The sequence below is a fragment of the Pseudopodoces humilis genome, chromosome 4 (assembly GCF_049639895.1).
Source record: "Pseudopodoces humilis isolate 2021_Gansu_Grassland_sample_001 chromosome 4, ASM4963989v1, whole genome shotgun sequence".
Taxonomy (NCBI): Eukaryota; Metazoa; Chordata; class Aves; order Passeriformes; family Paridae; genus Pseudopodoces; species Pseudopodoces humilis.
Genome location: NC_142203.1, coordinates 64,055,809 through 64,076,933, shown reverse-complemented (window position 1 = coordinate 64,076,933; position 21,125 = coordinate 64,055,809). Strand labels below are relative to the sequence as shown.

Genomic DNA, 21,125 nt, shown 5'->3' with positions numbered 1-21,125 from the left:
AGGCCAAGCCATGCTGATTAGCCTATGGTATTCACAATTTTTACATAAGGATTTTTTTTTTTTTTGATAGGTCCAACCTACACTGGAGCAAAGTTCAAAGCTCTTCCTGCAAATTTAAAGCTATATTCCAACACAGGACATGAGCAGTATTGCATAGCATCCAGGCACTTCCTTAAAGCCAGGATATCCCCATCCTCCTATCATGACTATATTCCAGAAGATGAATTTTAGGCCACTCAATTACATGATCACAATTCCTGCTGACATGAGCAGGAGCTGTGTGTGCGCAGAAGTGATTGGATCTGTAACACACTGGAAACCATGTCTTTGCCACCTTGTACAGTCAAGGCAGTTAATCAGGCAAACATCCTATTCTTTATCTACAAATCTGTAAGTGAGCTCCACGTAACTTCGAGTTTAACTCCTTTGTGCCAGAAAGTGAGGGAGTCAGCTCTATGGACAACCTTTGCTAACATCTGAAACGGAACCAATAATTATGAGATTTAACAATATTATCCTAATGCATTAAGGCAGGTCACATAACTGCCCCTTTCCTTTAGGATTAATTACTATTTCCTTGTACACTGTAGACAATCCATAATCCATTTACACACATACCTACAAAACAGCAGCACAGTAAAAACTAAATAGACCACTGAACTCCAAATACTTGTAATCAATACATTACATATACTATACAGCATATTTTAGCCTCATCATTGGGTAAACACATACAATTCAGAACAACATTGACTGTATGTAACACAGAAGCTACCACTGAGATATGACAAATACATCTTACACTATTAGCTTTTACTTCACTGAAAAGGAATTTAGAACTTTGAAATGGTGTTACCCAAACCCTTGAAATCACCAAATGGCCTAATCAGTTGCTAATACCTGGTGTTTCTTATATTACATTGAGGATAAAAAGCACTGGAACTGTGGTTTTCAGGGCACTTTGTTTTCTTGCTTTATTTTTTTTTATTTTGTGGAATTAAGCTCCACAATTTTAAATTTCATTTGCAACATAGCCTATAATTACTACACAGTGACTATCTGCTCACTCTTATCTCAGGGAAAAGGCTTAGTAACTCCTTTGAAGTTAGTAGAAACTGTCTAGATTTGTATCAGTATGACAAAAAGATTAAGCCCAGCATACCGGATCATACATTCCCTCTCAGCCATGCATGCATATATATTTATATATACATACATGTGTACATTTAAAATAATGTTTTGAAATGGCAGGACCTACAAAACCAGTAATGTATCCAACAGCAAAAGAATGCAAAGAACCCACTAATTCTAAAACTACGCTCCTGTGGTCTGATTCCAATTTACTCCTCACCATAGAAGGCAGGAATTGTACTCCAGGAACCACTCCTGTTTGGACTGGATTTCTGCAGGTTAAATCAGTACAGAATGAAGATGTCTCAGTATGTGTAAACTGAAAAATGGAGCCAGGTGGGTTTACACAGCTGAGACACTCCATGTGTGCAGCACAGTAGCCATCTTTCAATTATGGGTGAAAAGAAGCAATCAAGTAATCACATGAAACTGCCAGAAAACAACAGTACTCAATGTATACATGATGAACATACTGAGGGGGAAAATAAGCAGAAGAAGCAAAAAAATGTTTTGGCAGTGAATGACATGACAGTTTGAGTAAGTAGAAGCTTATACAGATCAATAGTGTAGACAGATATTTTTTCTTGATGGGCTGATTACAGTCAACTAATTTCCCATGCAAGATTCCTTGTAATACATGTGAAGAAACCTTCCAAGTTAATAGGATCAGAATAACACATCTGACCCAACCCTGCAAGCACATTTCTGGTTGAAATAAAAGACAATTTTAGCTGCATATGGGTGGCAGAACTGGGCTCTGGAATGGTCCAGTTGTGCTGCATAGTACTTTCTGGCTTGTTCTTTTTTGGCAAGATCCCCAAACAACATCAACAGGGAGTGCATCTCTATCAGGACTTACAGTTTTAGGCCCTCACAGATGAAATCTTCAGAAGAGCATGGATAGTATATCCCCACATGCACTTTTTTCTTTTAGTAATTAAGGCAAGTTTGTTTACCTGTTCCTACCATAAAGTGCTGTGCTTCTCCAATAGAAAGATCAACAGCTAAATGAAAACATATTTTTTCTGACCAGAATTTAACGTTTTGCTAGTATTCTTCCCCACTAATGGACAAGTGATACAATTTGTCTATTCTTGTTTCTTGTCAGAGGACTTTTTTTTTGCTTTGCTTTTATTTTCTATTTATTTCCAATTGAGAATTAGAATAAAACTGACACTAAGCAAACATTTTATAACAATGCTAACAAACTCTAGAAAGCTCTATACTTATTCATATATACAGGCACACACACATACACTTTTTAAAATACAGCAAAGCATTTGCCTTGAGTACACCTCTGAGCAAGCAAAAAGCCTGGTGTGTCTGTGTGTGTGTTTGAGCAGGGGTACCAGCAGAAATCTGGTGTTGATGCTCTCAGATGCAACAGAATGCCAGCCAGAATACAAAAAGAAGGAAACCTAATTTTCACTCTATCCAAGGATTCAGATTCCTTTACTGTATTAGAAGGCTAGATTAACTCTTTTGACTATATTTAAGCAGCTGAAGAATCACAGAAGGAGTCTGGAAACAACCAACTCCAGCTAAATGGAAAAAAGAGCATTTCACACCACACTGCCAATAAATAAGCAAACATTTTTACATTTCTATGTAGGACACCCACATAGGTGTGGGTTCAAAAATTTATTTTCATGTTTCATTTTATATATCTGTTACATAAATTTTACTTGGAGAGCCTGTGGAAACCAGAAATAAAGTCTATCAAGCCACTCTATAACTTGCTCAGTTGTGGATGAAAGCATTAAAGCCATACCCCTTGTTCAACAAAACCATGACTTGTGACTCTAAGTAAATTTTTGATGCAGTCTGGATGAAGTCTAAATGCCACAAAAAACCTTACTAGCTTAGATCACAGATTTCACTGGGGATGACTCGTACAGTCCTAACCTATACAGAAGAGAATGCTACTGAAAGAGCCATCATGACTTTGTAACAGCTGCATGGGTTTTTTTCAAACAAATTTATAGTAGTCCTGTCCAGAACCCCAAAGATCATTATGCAAGTGTACAAGGATGTCTGTGTTATACACATGCATTTGTGTCATTATACTACACATACACTTAAATTATTCTTTATTCTACACTCACATGTGCATACACTTTTTCCAAGACAACCTCTCAGTACAAAATAGCAGGAAGTGTTCTTTTTATTCCACTCCCTAAACTAAAGCAAACAAATCTCCCATAATGCTTGTTATCCATCTGTTCGATATGACCATTTCTGAATTTCTAAACTTTGATGGGAGACAGTAGTCATTATCATCTGACAGAAAATAGCAATGGACTGTATGATGCAATTCTCTCTTCTCGCTCAACTAAAAGTTCTAGTAATATCAACAGAGAATTGACTTTAATTCCATCCCATAAATCCCTGCAATATTTCAAAGAGCATTTCCTTGTAAGATGTTATACTATCTTTTGTTTTGTACAGATAAGATGTTTTACTTTCCAAAGTTGGGTACCTGTGTATTGATGTGTCCAGGAGATAGGACTGCCTGTATTTTATCCAGTTAGGTGTCATACAGTTGCAATGCTCTCATTTTATAAATCACTAAGTTTTCCATTTAGTTTTTATATATATTTCTTTAAAACTATGATGATCAGTGATTTTGTTGCTGGAACAGTGGCATTCAACAGATTTTCAATCTTATGCTATGCAGTATTATATCCCACAGACAATTTAAGGACTATAGAGTACTGCTATTACCTAGAATTGAACCACTACACTCTTTAGTACAGGAACTTTTCGCTGATGAAACTGGTACTGATTCTTTGTAATCAGTGGGAAAGTGTTCTGTTTATAAGCTTCTTAAAGAGAAGCTTAGACTGCACCTATTTTTAAATGCAGTTTCAGTTTTTCAGAAATCAGATTTCTACCATGGGACAAAATACTGCACATCTTAAGAGTACACACAACTCACTTACCTTATGCACAATCCACACTAAACACACACTAAACTGAGTTTTCCTACTCAATTCAATGGATATGGGATCAGGCTCTTCCATATGATTAATCCTGGGAAGAAGTGGTGCTCAAAACTTCCCTAACTGTATTCCTGCTGGAACCAGGGAAAATATGCACCAGCAGCTGTTCCTTAGAGGTTCATATTGTGACCAGTGTTATTTAATATCTTCATTAATGACACAGATGAAGAAATCAAGTTCACCCTCAGCAAATTTGCAGGTAACACCAAGCTGAGTGGTGCTGTTGACACACCTGAAGGATGAGATGCCATCCAGAGAGACCTGGACAAGCTGGAGAAGTGAATCCATGGGAATTTCATATGGTTTAACAATAAATACTAAGTGCACAGGCAGCCCCTGGTGTCAGCACAGGCTGGGCATGAACAGACCCAGAGCAGCCCTGCCCAGAAGGACCTGGGGGTGCTGTGGGTGAGAAGCTGGACATGCCCTGGCCATGGCACTCACAGCCCAGAGAGCCAAACGTGTCCTGGGCTGCATCCAGAGCCCCGTGGGCAGCAGGGCAGGGAGGGGATTCTGCCCCTCTGCTCTGCTCTGCTGAGACCCACCTGGAGCACTGCATCCAGAGCTGGGGTCCCTGCATAAAAAGGACATGGAACTGTTGGAGCCAGTCCAGAGGAGGCCATGAAGTTGATCAGAAGGATGGAGCACCTCTCCTGTGAGGAAAGGCTGAGGGAGAATTGGGATTGTTCAGTCTGGAGAAGAGAAGGCTTTGGGGTGACCTAATTTTGGCCATCCAGTACCTGATGGGAGTCTACAAGAAAAATGGAGAGAGACTTTTTACAAGGACATATAGTGACAGACAAGTGGGAATGGTTCAGACTGAGAGTAGGTTTAGATTATATATTAGGAAAAAATTCTTTGCTATAAGAGTGATGAGGCACTAGAACATGTTGCCAAGAAAAGTTGTGGATGCCCCCATGCCTGGAAGTGTGAAAAACCAGGCTGGATGGAGCTCTGAGCAACCTGGTTTAGTGAAAAGTGTCCTGCCAATGGCCAGGGTGTTGAAATACTTTGTGATTACAGAGTTAGGCCAGTATCACATATCTGCTGGCTTGACCTGAAGCAGAGACACTGGAAAACCCCATTTTGAGAATGAAAAGCAAGCAGGATTTTGTCTGTGCTTTGTGCAAGCTACACAGTACATCATGTTTACTGCCCACTGATTATGGTAACATAATGCATCATGTTTACTGCCCACTGATTATGGTACATAACACATCATATTTACTGTCCACTGATTATGCATGTGTTAGAAGCATGACTTTGGATTTACATCACAAAGGCATTTAAACCTGCAGCTCATTGATAAATATGATCAGTTAAACCACCTAACAGATGAAATGTAGCAGCTTGAAATTGTCATGCCAGATATACTGTCCTCAGTCTCCTGGTGCAATGCTCACACCATTGGGAATCCTGCTGTGAGCAGGAAGAGGACAATATATACATCCCCTTGCTCTGAAAACAACAAATTTCTTGGCACTGTTCATAACCACAGAAGACACATGAATCACATTTGGTATCTCATGGAGAACCTGTAAATGGCCTTCTTCTGTCAAACACTGTAAACATGTTTAGTTTTGCTCTTCACATTAAACACAAACATGAAAAAATGATCACAAATGATGAAAACATTTCCCTTATGCCCACCCACTAAAGCCCTAAACACCTCAGTGTGTTACAAGAAGATGAGTGTTTTACAATATAATCCTTTTAGAATACAATCTTTCTTTTTTTTTTTTTTTCAAATTCTGAATAATGCAACAACATACATATCACAGTACTATCAAGTAGTTTCATCTTCACCTTCATCCAGAGAATAGTTGAGCTTTATGACTGTGCTGATAAAGTCACCAAGTTCTACAAAATCTGCAGTGATAATATTCACACCACTTTCTCCTGCTTTCTGAGTTCGGACCCACTCCATCATTGCAGGAAGAGCCCTAAGGAGAAAAGAGGAACAATAATTACTCAAAAAATCAGAGAGACAAATGTATCAAGGCAGGATTTACCAACAGTGTCTCCCATTGATCTTACTTGGTTCCTAAGGGAAAGAAACCAAGTGAGACAGGACACAGGTTACTGCTTAAGCTTTTTTAAAACCCTTTTTAATTTTCATTCTCTGGGGAAATAATATGTTGATTGCACTTCAACTTCTCAGTAGGAAAGAATGGAAGGAAGATCATGCAGGCTTAGAGTAATTATTGATTTTGCCTAAGGCAAAACTGGACCATGGACCAGATACTTTTTGATATCATCTGGCCATATGACTCCAAGGGAATTGCTCATGGAAAAACAAGTAACAGAGAACTCAAGACATTTGCAAAGTGTGTTTGATACACTCAAGGAAATGCTAAAAATAATATTTTGAGGAACACAGAAACAACCATGATTCCTACAAGTATAAGCACAGCGTACACCAAAACCCCTTTCTTCACCAGTACTGATACTCAAGCCATGAATCAATTAGACTTAATCATAAACTAGTGGTTGATAACAGAAATAGAAAGCAGCAAAATCATATCAACTCTTTTCTAAGATGGCAGATTTTAATTATGTCAGATCGTTAGCACAGAAATACTGGAGTCTAAAGGATATTTGCCTTACTGTGTTTCTGAGTATAAAGAAATTTTTCTGACATTTTTCTGTGAAAATACAAACTAGCAATCACAAGAAACATCTGTAAGAAAAATAAAAGGCTCCTTAGTCCTGCTGAGGCTGTCAAGCAGCAAAATCCAGTTTTCAGAAGAAAGAAGTTAACTGAGCTACAAAAAAATAAGGTACATTCTTCAGAGAAAGGGCATTTTTCTGAGAAAGGGTAATTGACCATTGGTATAAAATCCCAATGACTGTGACAAACTCTGCAGCACTTTGAGTCTTTAAATCTAGCTTGGGTATCGTTCCAAAATTATACTCTTGGTCTACCTCAAGCTGCTGAGTTAAATAAAATAATCTTAAGGTCTGGGCAGGGCTGCAGTCAGTTTAGATGAACATTGTGTTCTCTCTGCTCAAAGATCTATAAATCTGTGATTTCCCCTAAACCAGCACAGACACAAGGTACATGGAAAGTTTTTGTCTGACAGTTATTTAAATGCAGGTGAACATGTTGAACCTATATCTTCTCTCAAAAGCTTTAGAAAACAGATCTAAAGAAAAGAGAACTATTAGCAGACAGAGACTGTACCTGTTAGTGGCTACTAGAATCAGTCCGTTTTAAAAATAATTTAATACAGAATAAAACCCAAGCAGCTAAAATTATTTCTCTCTATGATTTCACAGGAGAATACCAAGGTTTTATTTCACCAAAATGTACTTGAATCTAGTATGAGATCCACATATCAGCAATACATTTTATTTCAGTCATTGATTCAGTATGACTGAAGCACTTATATGTATGCACACCAGCTAATAAAACCAAATTCAAACGTTCTGCTGTTTATGAACCCAGCCATCACCTTTAGATGCAATTTTATGTAATCCTGAAAAGCTGCACTCCATAGCACTGTAACAGGGCACAGATCAGGCGTTAAATACCTGGCAATGCCTGGACTGCTTGAAAAGATCTGCAAGCAACCAGAACCAGAACAGATCTCAGCAGAATAGCATAGACCACCAAGGTAACAAAAGGCAGCTCAGAGCAGCTGCAAACTCCACTGCATCTTCACATGTGAAAGCTACTGCTGAACTCTGTGCAGAACTCATCAAGGTTGAATTTATGAGATGGCAGTACATTGATTTTGTATTTAATACCCTCCTATTTAAGCCCAAAGAGTTACAGGTCTAAAGGTGAACTGATTCCTTCCTTCCTTCCTTCCTTCCTTCCTTCCTTCCTTCCTTCCTTCCTTCCTTCCTTCCTTCCTTCCTTCCTTCCTTCCTTCCTTCCTGCCTTCCTGCCTTCCTGCCTTCCTGCCTGCCTTCCTGCCTGCCTTCCTGCCTGCCTTCCTGCCTTCCTTCTGCCTTCCTGCCTTCCTTCCTTCCTGCCTTCCTTCCTGCCTTCCTGCCTGCCTGCCTGCCTTCCTGCCTTCCTGCCTGCCTTCCCGCCTTCCCGCCTTCCCGCCTTCCCTCCTTCCCTCCTTCCCTCTTTCCCTCCCCTTTGAGGCATAATTAACTTATTTTTGTTCTCTTTTACTTGTTCTGAAGATGGTTCTGATGTAATTTCTTCACACCATACAGTTTGCTGTCCATACACTTACCCATATTGACCAAAATACTATTGTCATTTTCCTAATGTGTTCTCAGTAAGTCAGCCTCCACCAAGCAGTCATACCTTTTAATTAGTGCTTTATCCTAAAGTCAGCCTGCCTTGCCATTTAATCCACAGTTGACTTGGTTAGTTGAATCTTTGTTTTACTAATATTTCACACAGGACACAGTTGCATGACCCTCTGCTCACACACAAATTGCTAGATAAAGACACAGAAATCTTTTGTTTGTGGGACTAGAGAGCATTTAAAGATAAGTCAGAAATTAATCACATTAGCAAACAAAAAGCTTATTTGCATAGCAATGCCAAATAACACAATCCTATTTAAAAAAAGATAGCTGAAGTAAAGATTCCACTGACCTTAAAGATTTGATGCAGGATCTGTAGCTCTGTTTATGACAGAAGTCAATACAAAAACCATACAGACCGTTTCTTCCCCACGTGCCATCTTGACTGTGGACTACACCAATGACTCTAAGGAACCACACGTTGCTCAGTTTCAGCATGTATCTCAAATGCCCACAATAATTATTAGAATTAGCCTGCTTTAATATTCCTCGGGACGCTTTTCTGGTAGCAGTACAAACCTTGTTCACCTTGCCTTGTAATTTCCAAATTGTGCCTCAAACTAGTGATTGTTCTCACCAAGGGTTTTAGTCAGGCAAACAAACCACCTACAAGACTAGGTGTCCTTATGTGGTTCTCTGTCAGACATGGGGGAAGCTTCTAGAAACTTCTCACAGAAGCCACCCCTGTAGCACCCCCCACTACTGAAACCATGCCAAGCAAACCCAATTCATCTTGCTGGATTGGTCAGAAATGATTTTATGTACAAGCATATACACAGAAGCCTCTCAGCCTGCAAACCCTAAGAGCATCACTGCCTCTGTGTTAGACAGGTCCTGGCTCTCCTATGCAGGATATCTCTGCTTTAGGGTGCCTCCCACAGCTGGTACAGCCCAGCTCTTATGGCTACAATCCCATTTCACACAAGGAATAATTTCTAACCCCTATGGGTTCCAAAGCCACCAGAACCACATGCGCAGAAGGTGCTGCTTGTCTTTGCATAGAGCCAAGGAGGAGAGTAGGTGTGCTCCTCCACAAGACCTGTGCCAGAAGAAAGAGAGGAGTCCTCTCCTCTTACTTCCTGGGGCACTGTTTTCATCCTGCTGCAGCTCCTCTGACCTGGGTCGGAGTTGGCCAGATCTGACCCTGCCAGGCTAGTGCTGCACTGCCCCAGAAACCAATATCTGAAGTCAATTTGTTTTTCCACATCCCTAGTGGAAGCAGAGGGTTTAATGGCACCAGTAGCGTAGGGAGGATAAAGACTCAAGGGTGGGGAGCTTGGGCACTGGCAGGGAAGGAGACAAATGGCAAGTTACCTCGGTTTGACTGTGGATTGAGATCAGTAATCCTGGTGATAAATTTTCTGGCCTGGAGGAATATGTAGCTTTTTTTCACTAACTGAAAAGTAGGAGGTCCCAGACAGCTGCCCCTCATTGCCAGGATGGTGGGAGTAAAGCCATGTGACTGCTTGATGTGGAAGGACTTCATGGGAAGGACTGTGGTCCAGCCCCAGCCACCACCACTGCATCTCCACATAAGAACACAGGTCCACCATCCATGATGCCCAGCAGTCTTCTGAAGCAGCATTTCCATCTGCCAAAGACTGCATGAGAATGGGGAGAACAGAGATCTGGGACCTACCTATGCTGGACAACACAAAGTCATGCAGCTTTTATCTCAGGTGGCACCTCACTAAGTCAGTCAGAGCTACTCATAATTTATCAGTATGAGGATGGTTTACACCATGACTGCAAGCATGCTATACACCACCATTTTCAGCCCCCCCCTTTTTTTTTTTGAGGAGCCATGTACTTTCTCACATAGCATTGCTACAGCAATTTTCATTTACAACACAGTAAAATCTAGACTCAGCTATGACACTTATTTTATTACCTCTATTTTCCCTGTTCTGCTTGCCTGCTTACATAAGCAAAAATGTGCACATATTTATTTTTAAGTTTTTCTCTTCTTTCAGGAACCATTTTCTGATGCATTAAAGGAGATCTGCTGAGAAATACTGACCTCAACTACAAAACAGGCATAGCCCTTTTTAAAGTTACTGAATATTCAAGACCTCTTTCTTCTTTTTTTTTTTTTTTTTAATCTATCAAAGCTCTCAAGTGACTTCAGTGGCATTGAATTTTGTTTAAAAAATAATAATTAAGCATTCAAGTTGCATCAGTTTAAGCAGTAAAGTCGTGAGTCCCATTAAAAGCTTTCAGAAAGAAAATATGATCTAATTAGTTGTATTAAAATTTGCTTTTAAAAAAACATTCTTAGGCTATTTTAGCTCAGAAAGAGGGTTGGTTATTTGGTTTTTTTAATGTCTGAGTCATGAAAGCCTGACAATGTGACAGAAGACTAATGACAGCAGTGCTGTAAGACAGGACCTCCCGTGGTGGAACAGCCGTTCCTCTGCAGAGCTTTCACAGGAGAGGAGAGGGAAAAGCAACTTCAGAACACAAAACAGAATGGCTATTCACTATTTAACGAGAGTTTGATCACTATAGGCAGAGAACAGGTTTTCTTCTGGAGTGCAGGGAGTCAGCACAACCTAATCCACAGAGAGAAATTGGTCCCATTCACAGGGTGTGATGCTGCCAAGCATTAAGTGCCCATTCCCAGTAACACCAGTGAGAACTGCAGCAGGTCTCTATGCTCAGGGCAAAGTGACATGTGGCATTTCTTCCCTCTCCAGTGGAGCACACACCTTGCTCCCTGCAGCCTTTTGCAAATAGGTGTTACTGCTGAACAAAATCAGTACCCCTCTGCAGGAGGCTGTGCTTACACAAGCCTGACTCATAGAGTCCCTATATTCCTTAATTTCCCCCTTCTCTGTTCAATATTACCACTGCCTGCAACAACACTGAATTCCAGAGCCATAATGCAGCATATGCTCACTTTGGCTTTTCAAGGACAAAGAGAATTCATTGCTCCAGTGGGAGCAGTGCATTTCCCGTGTGTCACTGAAGCATGAAAATCATGTCTGGAAAGAGCTTTGAAAAGTCATCCAAGTTCATCCAGCCCACCTTGAACAGGATCGACTACACAAAGATCAGTGATGCAGATCAGTGATACAAACCACTTCTGGTTCAGTTTAATCTATTTATAAGACCCCAGACAGGGAGATGTCACCTTTCTGTGTATTCAGAGCACCCCTCTACAGATATCCCTATACATCCTCATTACCTTCAGCTGGAGTACCCAGAAGTAATGGCATTGTGGCATGCTGCTCAAGACTGTTCACCATGCCCTCACTTTGTTCCTGCTAAAGATTTACTCTGCATCTGTAAATAAGTTTCCCTGCAAAGGTTGAGCCTTAGGTACCATTCCACATTGCATCATTCTACCATAATTTTCTCTGTGGCAAAACTATGTTAAAAGGTCCTCCTCTTTTATATACCAGCCATTTGTTTTCACTCCCTGATCAAAATTTACAATTCTCTCAGTTGTGCTAATAGACCTAATGTGCTAAATGTGTAGAGATAAAATTAATACAACACATGGAAATGGTCTGAATTAACAGAAAGAAAACAAGTGGTTTTGCTCTCCTTCTGTCCCTGATTCATCAACAAGTTTTGGTTTGTAACAGGTCCTTGCTAACTGTTGAAATGTGACAAACAAGGAACAAATGAACTGAAGCAGAGGTTTACACAAGCTTGGCACAAAAAGGCTGTAAAGGAACTCCTCAGATGCACTTCCACACCCCTTGGATCCTCTTTAGGCAGCTGTAGCATTGTCATAAAATTGGCACAACCAAGGTCAGACTGATTCAAACCAGAAAATTTGGGCAACACTGAGTAGGAATTTCTTTCCCTGGATATGACTGGACATTACCGCACATGAGCTGCCATGTTTGCAAGGACTACCTACATTAATATCTAATAGCCTTGAATTTATTCTTCTGAAAAACCTGTCTGTAATCCAGTAATCCTCAATTGCTTTATACAATTTGGAAATGCATCTATTCAAATGACAGACAAGCATGCTGGGGTCAGATGCATCTTTTAATGTAATTATCTTAGCAGCATACTCTGCAGAGTCACTAGCGGCAAGATGTCTTCCTTCTGACATTGAACTGCTGTTGGCTTTCTGGGTTTCTTTTATAAAGGGAGGCAGAAATGAGCTCAAAAGGAATATTTCTGTCCTCCCTACAGAAAATATTTCAGCTGAATTTGTTAAACCTACATCTTGTACAAAAATGCAATGGGAGATTTAATAGCAGCAAAGAGTGGTTTCTGGAAGTAAATAATGTTCAACATCCCATTTTTCCCTTATTCACTGTTTTTAGCCATTGCATCTAGAGCATTAACTAATAGCATTAGAAATTCAGGCAGCAGGAGAAGGACTCAGTGGCCTCTGTAGTATAAAAGATCTCATTAAGGAGACAACTCTAGTATTTTGGCTACTCTCTTGGTTAATGCAGTAGGGAACTGAAGTGGCAAAGACAGAGCTAGAAGTTTGAGCTGCTGCCATATAAACCATGGTAGTTAGCTTTTATATTAAGCCTGAAAAAGGCTTGTAAAACATGTAGTTACCCTAGTATAGAAAATACACGATAGCCAGAGGATTTAAAGGAAAAGTACTACTTGCTATGAGGATATCTTTGTTCAAAGGCTGTTTTTTCTCAGTGATTCAGCAGTTCAAATTAGACAAGCCCTTCAACTGCTTCTCTAACCTGGAGTTGTGCAAAGCATTTGATATGGTCATGATATCCTTGTCTCTAAAGTGGAAACATAGATTTGGTGAATGGATCACTTGGGGGATAAGGAATTGGCTGGATAGTAACACTATCTTTAGCTGTGGTCAATGGCTTAATGTCCAGGTGGAAATCTGTGTTAAGTGGTAATTCCCAAGGGCTGGTATTGGCACTAGTGCTGTTTAACATCTTTGTTGGTCACATGGACAGTGGGATTGAGGGTTCCCTCAGCAAGTCTGTTGATGACACTGAGCTGGGTGGGGCAGTCAACACACTGGAGGGAAGGGGTGGTATACAGGGGGACCTTACAGACTTGAGTGGCAGTTCTGTGCAAACCTCATGAAGTTCAAGGTCAAATGCAAGGTTCTTCACATGAGTCAGGGCAACCCCCAGGCTGGGGGCTGATGGGATTGAGAAAAGCCCTGCAGGGATGCACTTGGAGGTGTTGATGGGTGAGAAGCTCAACATGACCTAGCAATGTGCACTTGCAGCCCATAAAGCCAGCCTGGGCTGCATCCAGCAGTGTGGCCAGGAGGCTGAAGGAGGGGATTCTGCCCCTCAGCTCCACTGGGGTGAAGCCCCACCTGGACTGCTGCATCCAGGTCTGGAGCTCCCAAAATAAGAAGGAAATGGACTTTGGAGTATGTCTAGAGGAGGCCATGAAGATGATGGGCTGAAGAAGAAGGCTGGATTACCTCTCCTATGAACAGTCTGAGAGAACTGGGATTGTTCAGCATAAAGAGAAGGCTTTAGGGAAAACACAGAGCACATTTCAGTACCAAAATGAGGTCTACAGGAAAGCTGAAGAGGAATTCTTCACAAAGCATGGAGTGACAGGATATGAGGAATGGCTTCAAACTGAAAAAGAGCATGTTTAGATTAGATGTTAGGAAGCAATTTTTTACCGCAAGAGTGGTGAGGCACTGAAACAAAGAAGTCACAGATGTCCCATACCTGGAAGTGTTCAAGTCCACTTGAACGGGCCTTTGAGCAACCTAATCTAGTGGAAGGTGTCCCTGCCCGTGGCAGGGGGCTGGCATAGGATGACCTTTAAAAGATCTCCTACAACACAAACCATTCTATGAGTCTATGTTAATGAGTTATCTCTTGGAGATCACAGAGTGCTGGTCAGGGAGGTCAGAGCGGTGTTCAGTCATCACCCCTTTCAACCTCTGGTAGCACAAACACAAAACTTGAACACTCATTAACACAGGTACCTTGATGAGGCAAATTTTATCTGCATGAGACAGTTGGTCCTGCTCCCAGTTCCACACAGAAATCTGAGTGTTCAAGAAATATTAAAAAATTCCCAGAAATGACAATATGCATGGAATATGGAAACTAGAACCAAAACTTATAGCACTGTCTGTGAAACAGAAAACCTCTGCTTTAAAGACTAAAATATCTGTCACCAATCAAAGGAACAGGTACAGGTTTGCAGTTTTTTTCCTCCCCCATCTTCTAGTTCTTAAAAAAAAAAGAGTTATTATTTATTCATACACCCATTACACTTGAATCTCTGTATTAAAGCATTCAAATCAGGTGTTAGAATCTGACAACAGAGCTGGAACTCCTTTGTCACAGACAAGGTTTCCTCCACCAGACTCAGCTAAGGGCTTTGTTTTCTCCAAGAGCTGCCACCATGTGTTACCTGGGACTTTACAAAGAGTTGTCCTGCTGAGGAACTTATTTGAGTAGTCGAGGTATAAAATTTTTCAGCTGCTCCCCATTTTGGAGTTTTACTTGCTGCTGCTGGCTCATCTTGTTACAAAACTCACATTCTTGAAAAAGTAAAATTTGATTGATTCAAGAAAGAAGACAGATTTAGAGGGAAAAAAAAAAAAAAAGGTAGTGCATGGAGGAAATACTCTGAAATTTAATGTAGAGAACAATGAAAGAGAATCTACCACATCAAAGAAGGTGATTTTTACAAGCATTAGCCCTGCCCAGAACCTTGTAACACAGATGAATTAGCAGAGTGGTTATGAAAATCCAACTTTTGAGTAAAAGGAAAAGTTAGTAAAATGGTATGTAACATTAGCAGAGAAAGCAGAGCAGCTAGGTGGAGGGCAAGGTTTATTTAAGAAACTTCTGACTGCCAGCACTATTTCTCTGCTGTACAACTTGTAACAGAATTTCACGCATCATTGCACAGTTTCCACTGAAATCGTTACTACAACAAATCTAAATTACGTAAGTAAATAGAAAAAATATTAATTTTATGTAGTCTGCAAAACTGTTTCTTCCTGCAGATACCTTGAAATGAAAGTGAATCTCACTAATATTTGAATTCTTTGCTATTGAATATAGAGACAACTAAAAAGTATAAATCTGCAGGTGATGCAGGTGACTGCTTGCTGTAGTACCTTATTCAGTATATTCCACAAGTTATTCAGACAGACATATGCAGAATAATTCATATGGAAGGCAAAGCTGAAAAATGCAAGGAAAATAACCATATTCAAGTAAGAGAAAGTTGCAGTAAAGAGATGCATCTTATGCTATTCTTGGGATCTTAATACTTTCTTACTGTTTAGAATAAAGATGAAAATGTACTTTGTTCATGAAACATTCAGCAAACAGATTGTGATGAAGCAATCCACCTAACAAAGTTTAAATGGAAAATTATAAAACCAAGAATTACCTCTGAAGAAGGGAAATAGTAGTTTTTCATCCCTACTGCTATTTGGACAGCAAGAAGCAAAGAATATAGTAAGGGTTTCAGGCAGCACATCCAAGTAACAGAAATTTGGCATAATTACAGCTCTGATTTGAATGATGTTGTGATTAAAACAAGTCAGAAAATTAGATGGTGGAAATAAAATTACATAGGAACACACATTTTTCAGTTAATTAAAAATATATTAAATGTGTAGCTCATTTTCAGCATAGCCAATTAAACATTCTTTTCTCACTCGTCTCTTAAAACTGTCAAAACACTTCAATATTTCTAAAACACTAAGGTGGAAAATATCACATGTAAATGTTTTCTTACATATTTTTCTCATATACAACTAGTCTTCAAGTTTGTCCCCATTTCACAAATAGAATCAACAACATTCACAATTCTGTTTTCCCAATACATTTCATTTAGCATACAAACTCCTCTGCTGTACCTCTACATCTGAGGCATCACATCTTCTGCTTCCCGATGTCTCTTTTTTCTTCTTCACCAAGACTTCATCTGCAAGGCTGGTTTTATCATTTCCCTTGCAGGGCATGTTCCAAATGGATTCACAGCACATACAATAAGGATGCTTATTTCACTGCTGTCACAGCCACCTCTAATACTGTGGTGCCCCACAACCCCAGCCTGGTGCCTGGACCACAGGCACACACTCATTAACTCCTCCACAAAAGCTGCTTCATGTCACCACAGAGGAGGTTCAAGCTGCTTATTATAATTTATACATCTTCTGGCTTCTAACTCTGGACTCCCACAGCTAAACCATCTTTGTTAATCAGCTGGATCCCAGAGGCACTATCCTCCTAAATAGCATCCTGGGCATTGCTGTGAATCATTTACCAGGAGCAGCCTTCCCAGAGGTATTCCTCATTCCTTCTACTTAACTTTCCTCACAACCTAGAATTAACAAGCCCAAAGCATTCATATGATAAACCCTTTACTATGCCAATTATAATTATCCAAAATACAGTACCCAGGAGATATTACAAAATAGTCACTGCTCTTTTACAGTGAGAAATGTTTGTCCTGGATACAGCTGGTGGAGACAGGCTCACCAGATTATCTTTCTGCCAAGGTATTCCCATGTCAGGGGAACCGTGCCCCTAACACAGACTTCTCTGACTTCTCAGTAACCAGTGGGGAATGAATACTGCAAGAGCACCTTTTTCCCCACCTGCAGATGGGAGTCCCCATCCCATGTCTCAAGACCAAAGTTCTCCTAGGCTCCCACAAGTAGACCAGCAGGAAGAAGAACACAGTGAGGTCCTGTCCTCCCATCTCCAGTGACAAAGCAAGTGCCATGGACAAGACTATGCATAGCTGCCTTTGGTAAGGCAGGTTAGCAGCCATGGGATTCTCCTGTAGAATGGGGTCTGGGAGGAACTTGCTAACTAGTGATCTCTGTTCCTCTTTCAAGAGGATGAAGCTCATCTTAAAAGCAGTCATTTTTCTGACTCCCACTTTTCCAGCTGGAAAACTTCACTGTAGGGAGCCCTTCTCTCACTTCCAGCTTAAATTTATTTAGTCAGTGTATACCTGCTGCTTTTGTAAGAATGCTTGCCCTCAGCTTAAACTGTTTCTCCTCACTGGTATTTATTCCCGTGATATTTACAGAGAGTAGGTAATCACAGAATCTCTCAGGCTTCACTGTGCCAGGATAAATAAGACAAGCTTTCTCAGTGTCTTCAGCAATTCACTCCCTGGTTATCCTAGTTAGTAGTCCCTCTCTGCAGCTGTGCAAGTTTTATCTACTCAGAACATGGATTACCAAAACTGCATTGAATGTCCAAAAAGATATCCTACTAAACCTCAGATGGTAGTATCAGCATCTTTCTGTGCATGCTATAAATGTCTAGGTTCATAACACAAGGATACCACCCTTTCTTCTACACAGTTTCCACCGAGGGCTAAGATTTAGTCAACCATGAGCAACACTACAGCAGCTACCTTGCCTGGCAATCCCAGCTGATGAGATCCTGCCTTATGAGAGCATGCTAACATCATTATGACCTTACATTTTATACCACTGAATTTCATCTCACTTCTTCTGCAGGCATCCAGGTCTTGCTATATGTTACCCCTCATGTTTCCTCAGTTACAATGACAGACTCTTACTTTGTGTTATCAGAAAACTTATTCTTTATAGCAGAATTCAAAGTCCTTAGAGGCAAAATTAGAGATCACCAGGGTCTTTGAGGAAAGCTACCACTTTCTACAGTTTGGTACTTCTAACAGGGCCAACTTAATTTCTGATCTCCAAACTCCATTTCAGTTTATAATACACTACACTTAACTCTACCAACTGCATTATACATTATTTACCAGCTGCACCAGGCCATACCAAGTGTGACAAACAGGTCAAGGGAGGTAATTATGCCCCTCTGCCCTCATGAGACCCCCCCTGGAACACTGTGTCCAGCTCTCAGGTGCTCAGCACAGGAAAGACATGTACCTGTTGGAGTGGATCCAGAGGAGGCCACAAAGATTATCAGAGAGCTAAAGCACCTTGATGAATACAGTATGAGAGAGCTGGGGGTATTCTGCCCAGAGAAAAGAAGGCTTTGGGGAGGCTCTGGAGGAAATATCTGCTTCTTACATTCTGTTAGATAGTTCTGCTGACCTCTGAGCCACACTTTTAAACATTCATCACTGGCACATTTTGTAATCAAACAATAATACTCATCCTTTCTTTTAACTTAGCCTTATAGTCAAGAGTTTTGAACCATCAAGATGATGCCATCAATGGCAGCATAACATGATGGACAGCACAATTCAGATCAGTCAAAAGCTGCATCAGACTCTTCCACATTGCATAGTCCTGAATAACTACCTCTAGACTACATCTGCCAATATGCTGTCTTCCTTGAGTTCAAATAATTTTAGATTTTAGAGAAGGAAGTTTGGTCATTTAACTTCTAGCCAAAATAAAGCAGTTGAGCTTTCTCAGAGAAAAATTAAGGACAGATTCTGTTTCATTTCTCCTGCATAAAAGTAAAGGACCCTGAAATGTGCCAAAGTATTACTTAGACTATAGAGACTCCCTGAAGAATTCCATCCTTCTACAGTGTTTTTTATTGTGCACACCATGTTAATTAATACTGTTAATAATATTGCGGCTTTGCCTGGCTGGTGGTATTCACCTTAGAGACAGCAGACAAAACTGTAGGTTCTAATCTAATTGTCATGAGAAAGTGAAAATGTATTTTGAGAATGAGAGAAAAAAACTCTGTCACTTGATCAGCTGTGATACAAAGGGGCAGGCGAAGGCTGGGTGCTTCAGTGCTAGACATCCACTGTGATACTAAACAGTTGGGAAACCAAGATTCTGAAACCAAGAGCTGCTGTTCCATTAAATTCCAGCATTTCAAAATGTGATTTTGTTTCATATTAGAAAGCAAAACAAAAATGTTGGCCTTTCAATGAAATAAAGTGCAAGACCAATTTCTAAATAAAAAAATGAAAAGCTGTGAATATAGAAACAGCTTTAAATATTGCAATTAAGAGTGTAACATAAATCTAAAGACAAGACAGATTAATAGGAGTGAAAATCAAAATGTTTTGACATAAAGTATTTTGCTAAAATAGATTTTTCCCTGGAGAAAAACACTGAAAGGAACAGTCCTGGGGGAGAAAAAAAAAAAAAATAGTAGACTTTAAAATACCTGCAGTTTTCAATAAGGAGCAGCATTGATGGGAAAAAGAACAAGTGGCTTTGTAATCTCTGGGTTGAAAAAATTTACAGAAATGTGCACCTGATGTCACATCTCAAAAACTAACAACTGTGGATCAAATTCTTAACAAAGGATATAAAATATTAAATAATATACTATTGATGTGATGTCAAATTAGCTTTAAAAACAAAAAAATATTTGGTGACTTAGAGCACTCTTACTGGTTCTAATCAGCACCAAAAATAGGCAGACATTGTAAGAAGTCTTATGTTTCCAGTAATACTGATAACTTTTGAATTGATCTCATATTTTATTTAAAGAGAACTCTACAGCAATGAACTGTGGTTGCCAACCATCAGGGAAAAGGTAGACTAAAAATACATTATATATCTTGTAAAAATTTACCAGGGGACTACAGAGGATGCATCAGCAATAAAGTAAAATCCCCATGGAGAGAGGATGAGGGAGGTACTTGGTTGAGAAACACTTTAGCAAAGAGGTCATGGAATAACTGAACTCTTTGGGTTGAAATGGATCTTTGAAAGCCATCTGAAGGACATAACTTGTTAATAATGTCCACCAGAACTCTGAGCTCTGGATATCTATCCAAGTCAGTCCTTATTCACCAAAGTCTACTGATCAAATTCATCTCTCTGATTCAGACAGAAGGATGTTGTGAGGGACCATGTCAAAGGCTTTACACAAGCCCACATAGATGACATCCCCTGTCCACTGATGTGGTCAGTCCATCATAGAAGACTACTAGGTTGGCCAGGCAATAATTACCATCGGTAAAGCTGTGATGGCTGTCTTGAATCACCTCCCTGTCCTTCCTGTGACTTAATGTAACTGCCATGAGGAACTCTTTCATCATCTTCCCTGGCACAGATGGGAGGCTAACAGAGTTCCCAAGGTCCTCCCTCCTACCCTTCTTAAAAATGGGTACATTTCCCTTTTTCCAGTCACCTGGGACTCCACCTGATAGCCATGAATTTTCAAACACCATGGAGCAGCTTGGCAACTCCAACAGCCAATTCCCTCAGGACTTTAGGACGCATCTCCTAAGGTCCCACACACTTACATACCATCAAGTTCCTAAAAAGAACATGAATCTGATCTCCTTCTTATACTGGTTTTCCTCTCCTGCTTTGATGCCAATTCACTTGAGATATCTGGGAAGAAAGGCTGTCAAAAGAAGTCATTCCCTTCTCCATCATCATGGCATTGAGTTATGCTGCTTCATCAGCACAAGGAAAAGCAGACCTGCCACCTCAGTTGTACATGGTGCCTGAGAGTACCTGCAGTGGCTCACACTCCTCTTGTGGAATTCAGACCAAGCTGTACATTCATCACAGAGCTGCTGCAGTCCTCTTCCTCCAACAAACCTCTCTCACCAGACGCTGATGGTGGTCAGTCTCAGCTAAGCACCTATCTTGCACTGAAAGACCAGACAGACAGACCTTGCATACCCCTGCCTCAGCACAGACATGGGTAGATCTGTTAGAACAACCTCTATCAGTGTGACCCAGTTCACTGGCAAGAGACATTATTTAAGAGACTACACAAGTTCACAAAGAGTGGAGAAAAACACGCACCACTTCAAGTAGCAGACGTGAGTCCATATCTCCAGAGATTCACCCTCTCTTCTCAGAAGAGCTGGGCAGCT

General features: G+C 40.4%; 1 protein-coding gene across 1 annotated transcript in view; it reads right to left on the bottom strand.

Moving 5' to 3' along the window:
* Nucleotides 1-4,509: 4,509 nt before the first annotated feature.
* Nucleotides 4,510-21,125, bottom strand: part of PLCXD3 (phosphatidylinositol specific phospholipase C X domain containing 3) — a 74,782-nt gene continuing 58,166 nt past the window's right edge. The window contains exon 3 of the mRNA XM_005527957.2: nt 4,510-6,076. Within this exon, the coding sequence (XP_005528014.1) occupies nt 5,920-6,076 (157 nt within the window). The 3' untranslated portion in view covers nt 4,510-5,919. The remainder of the gene's footprint in view (nt 6,077-21,125) is intronic.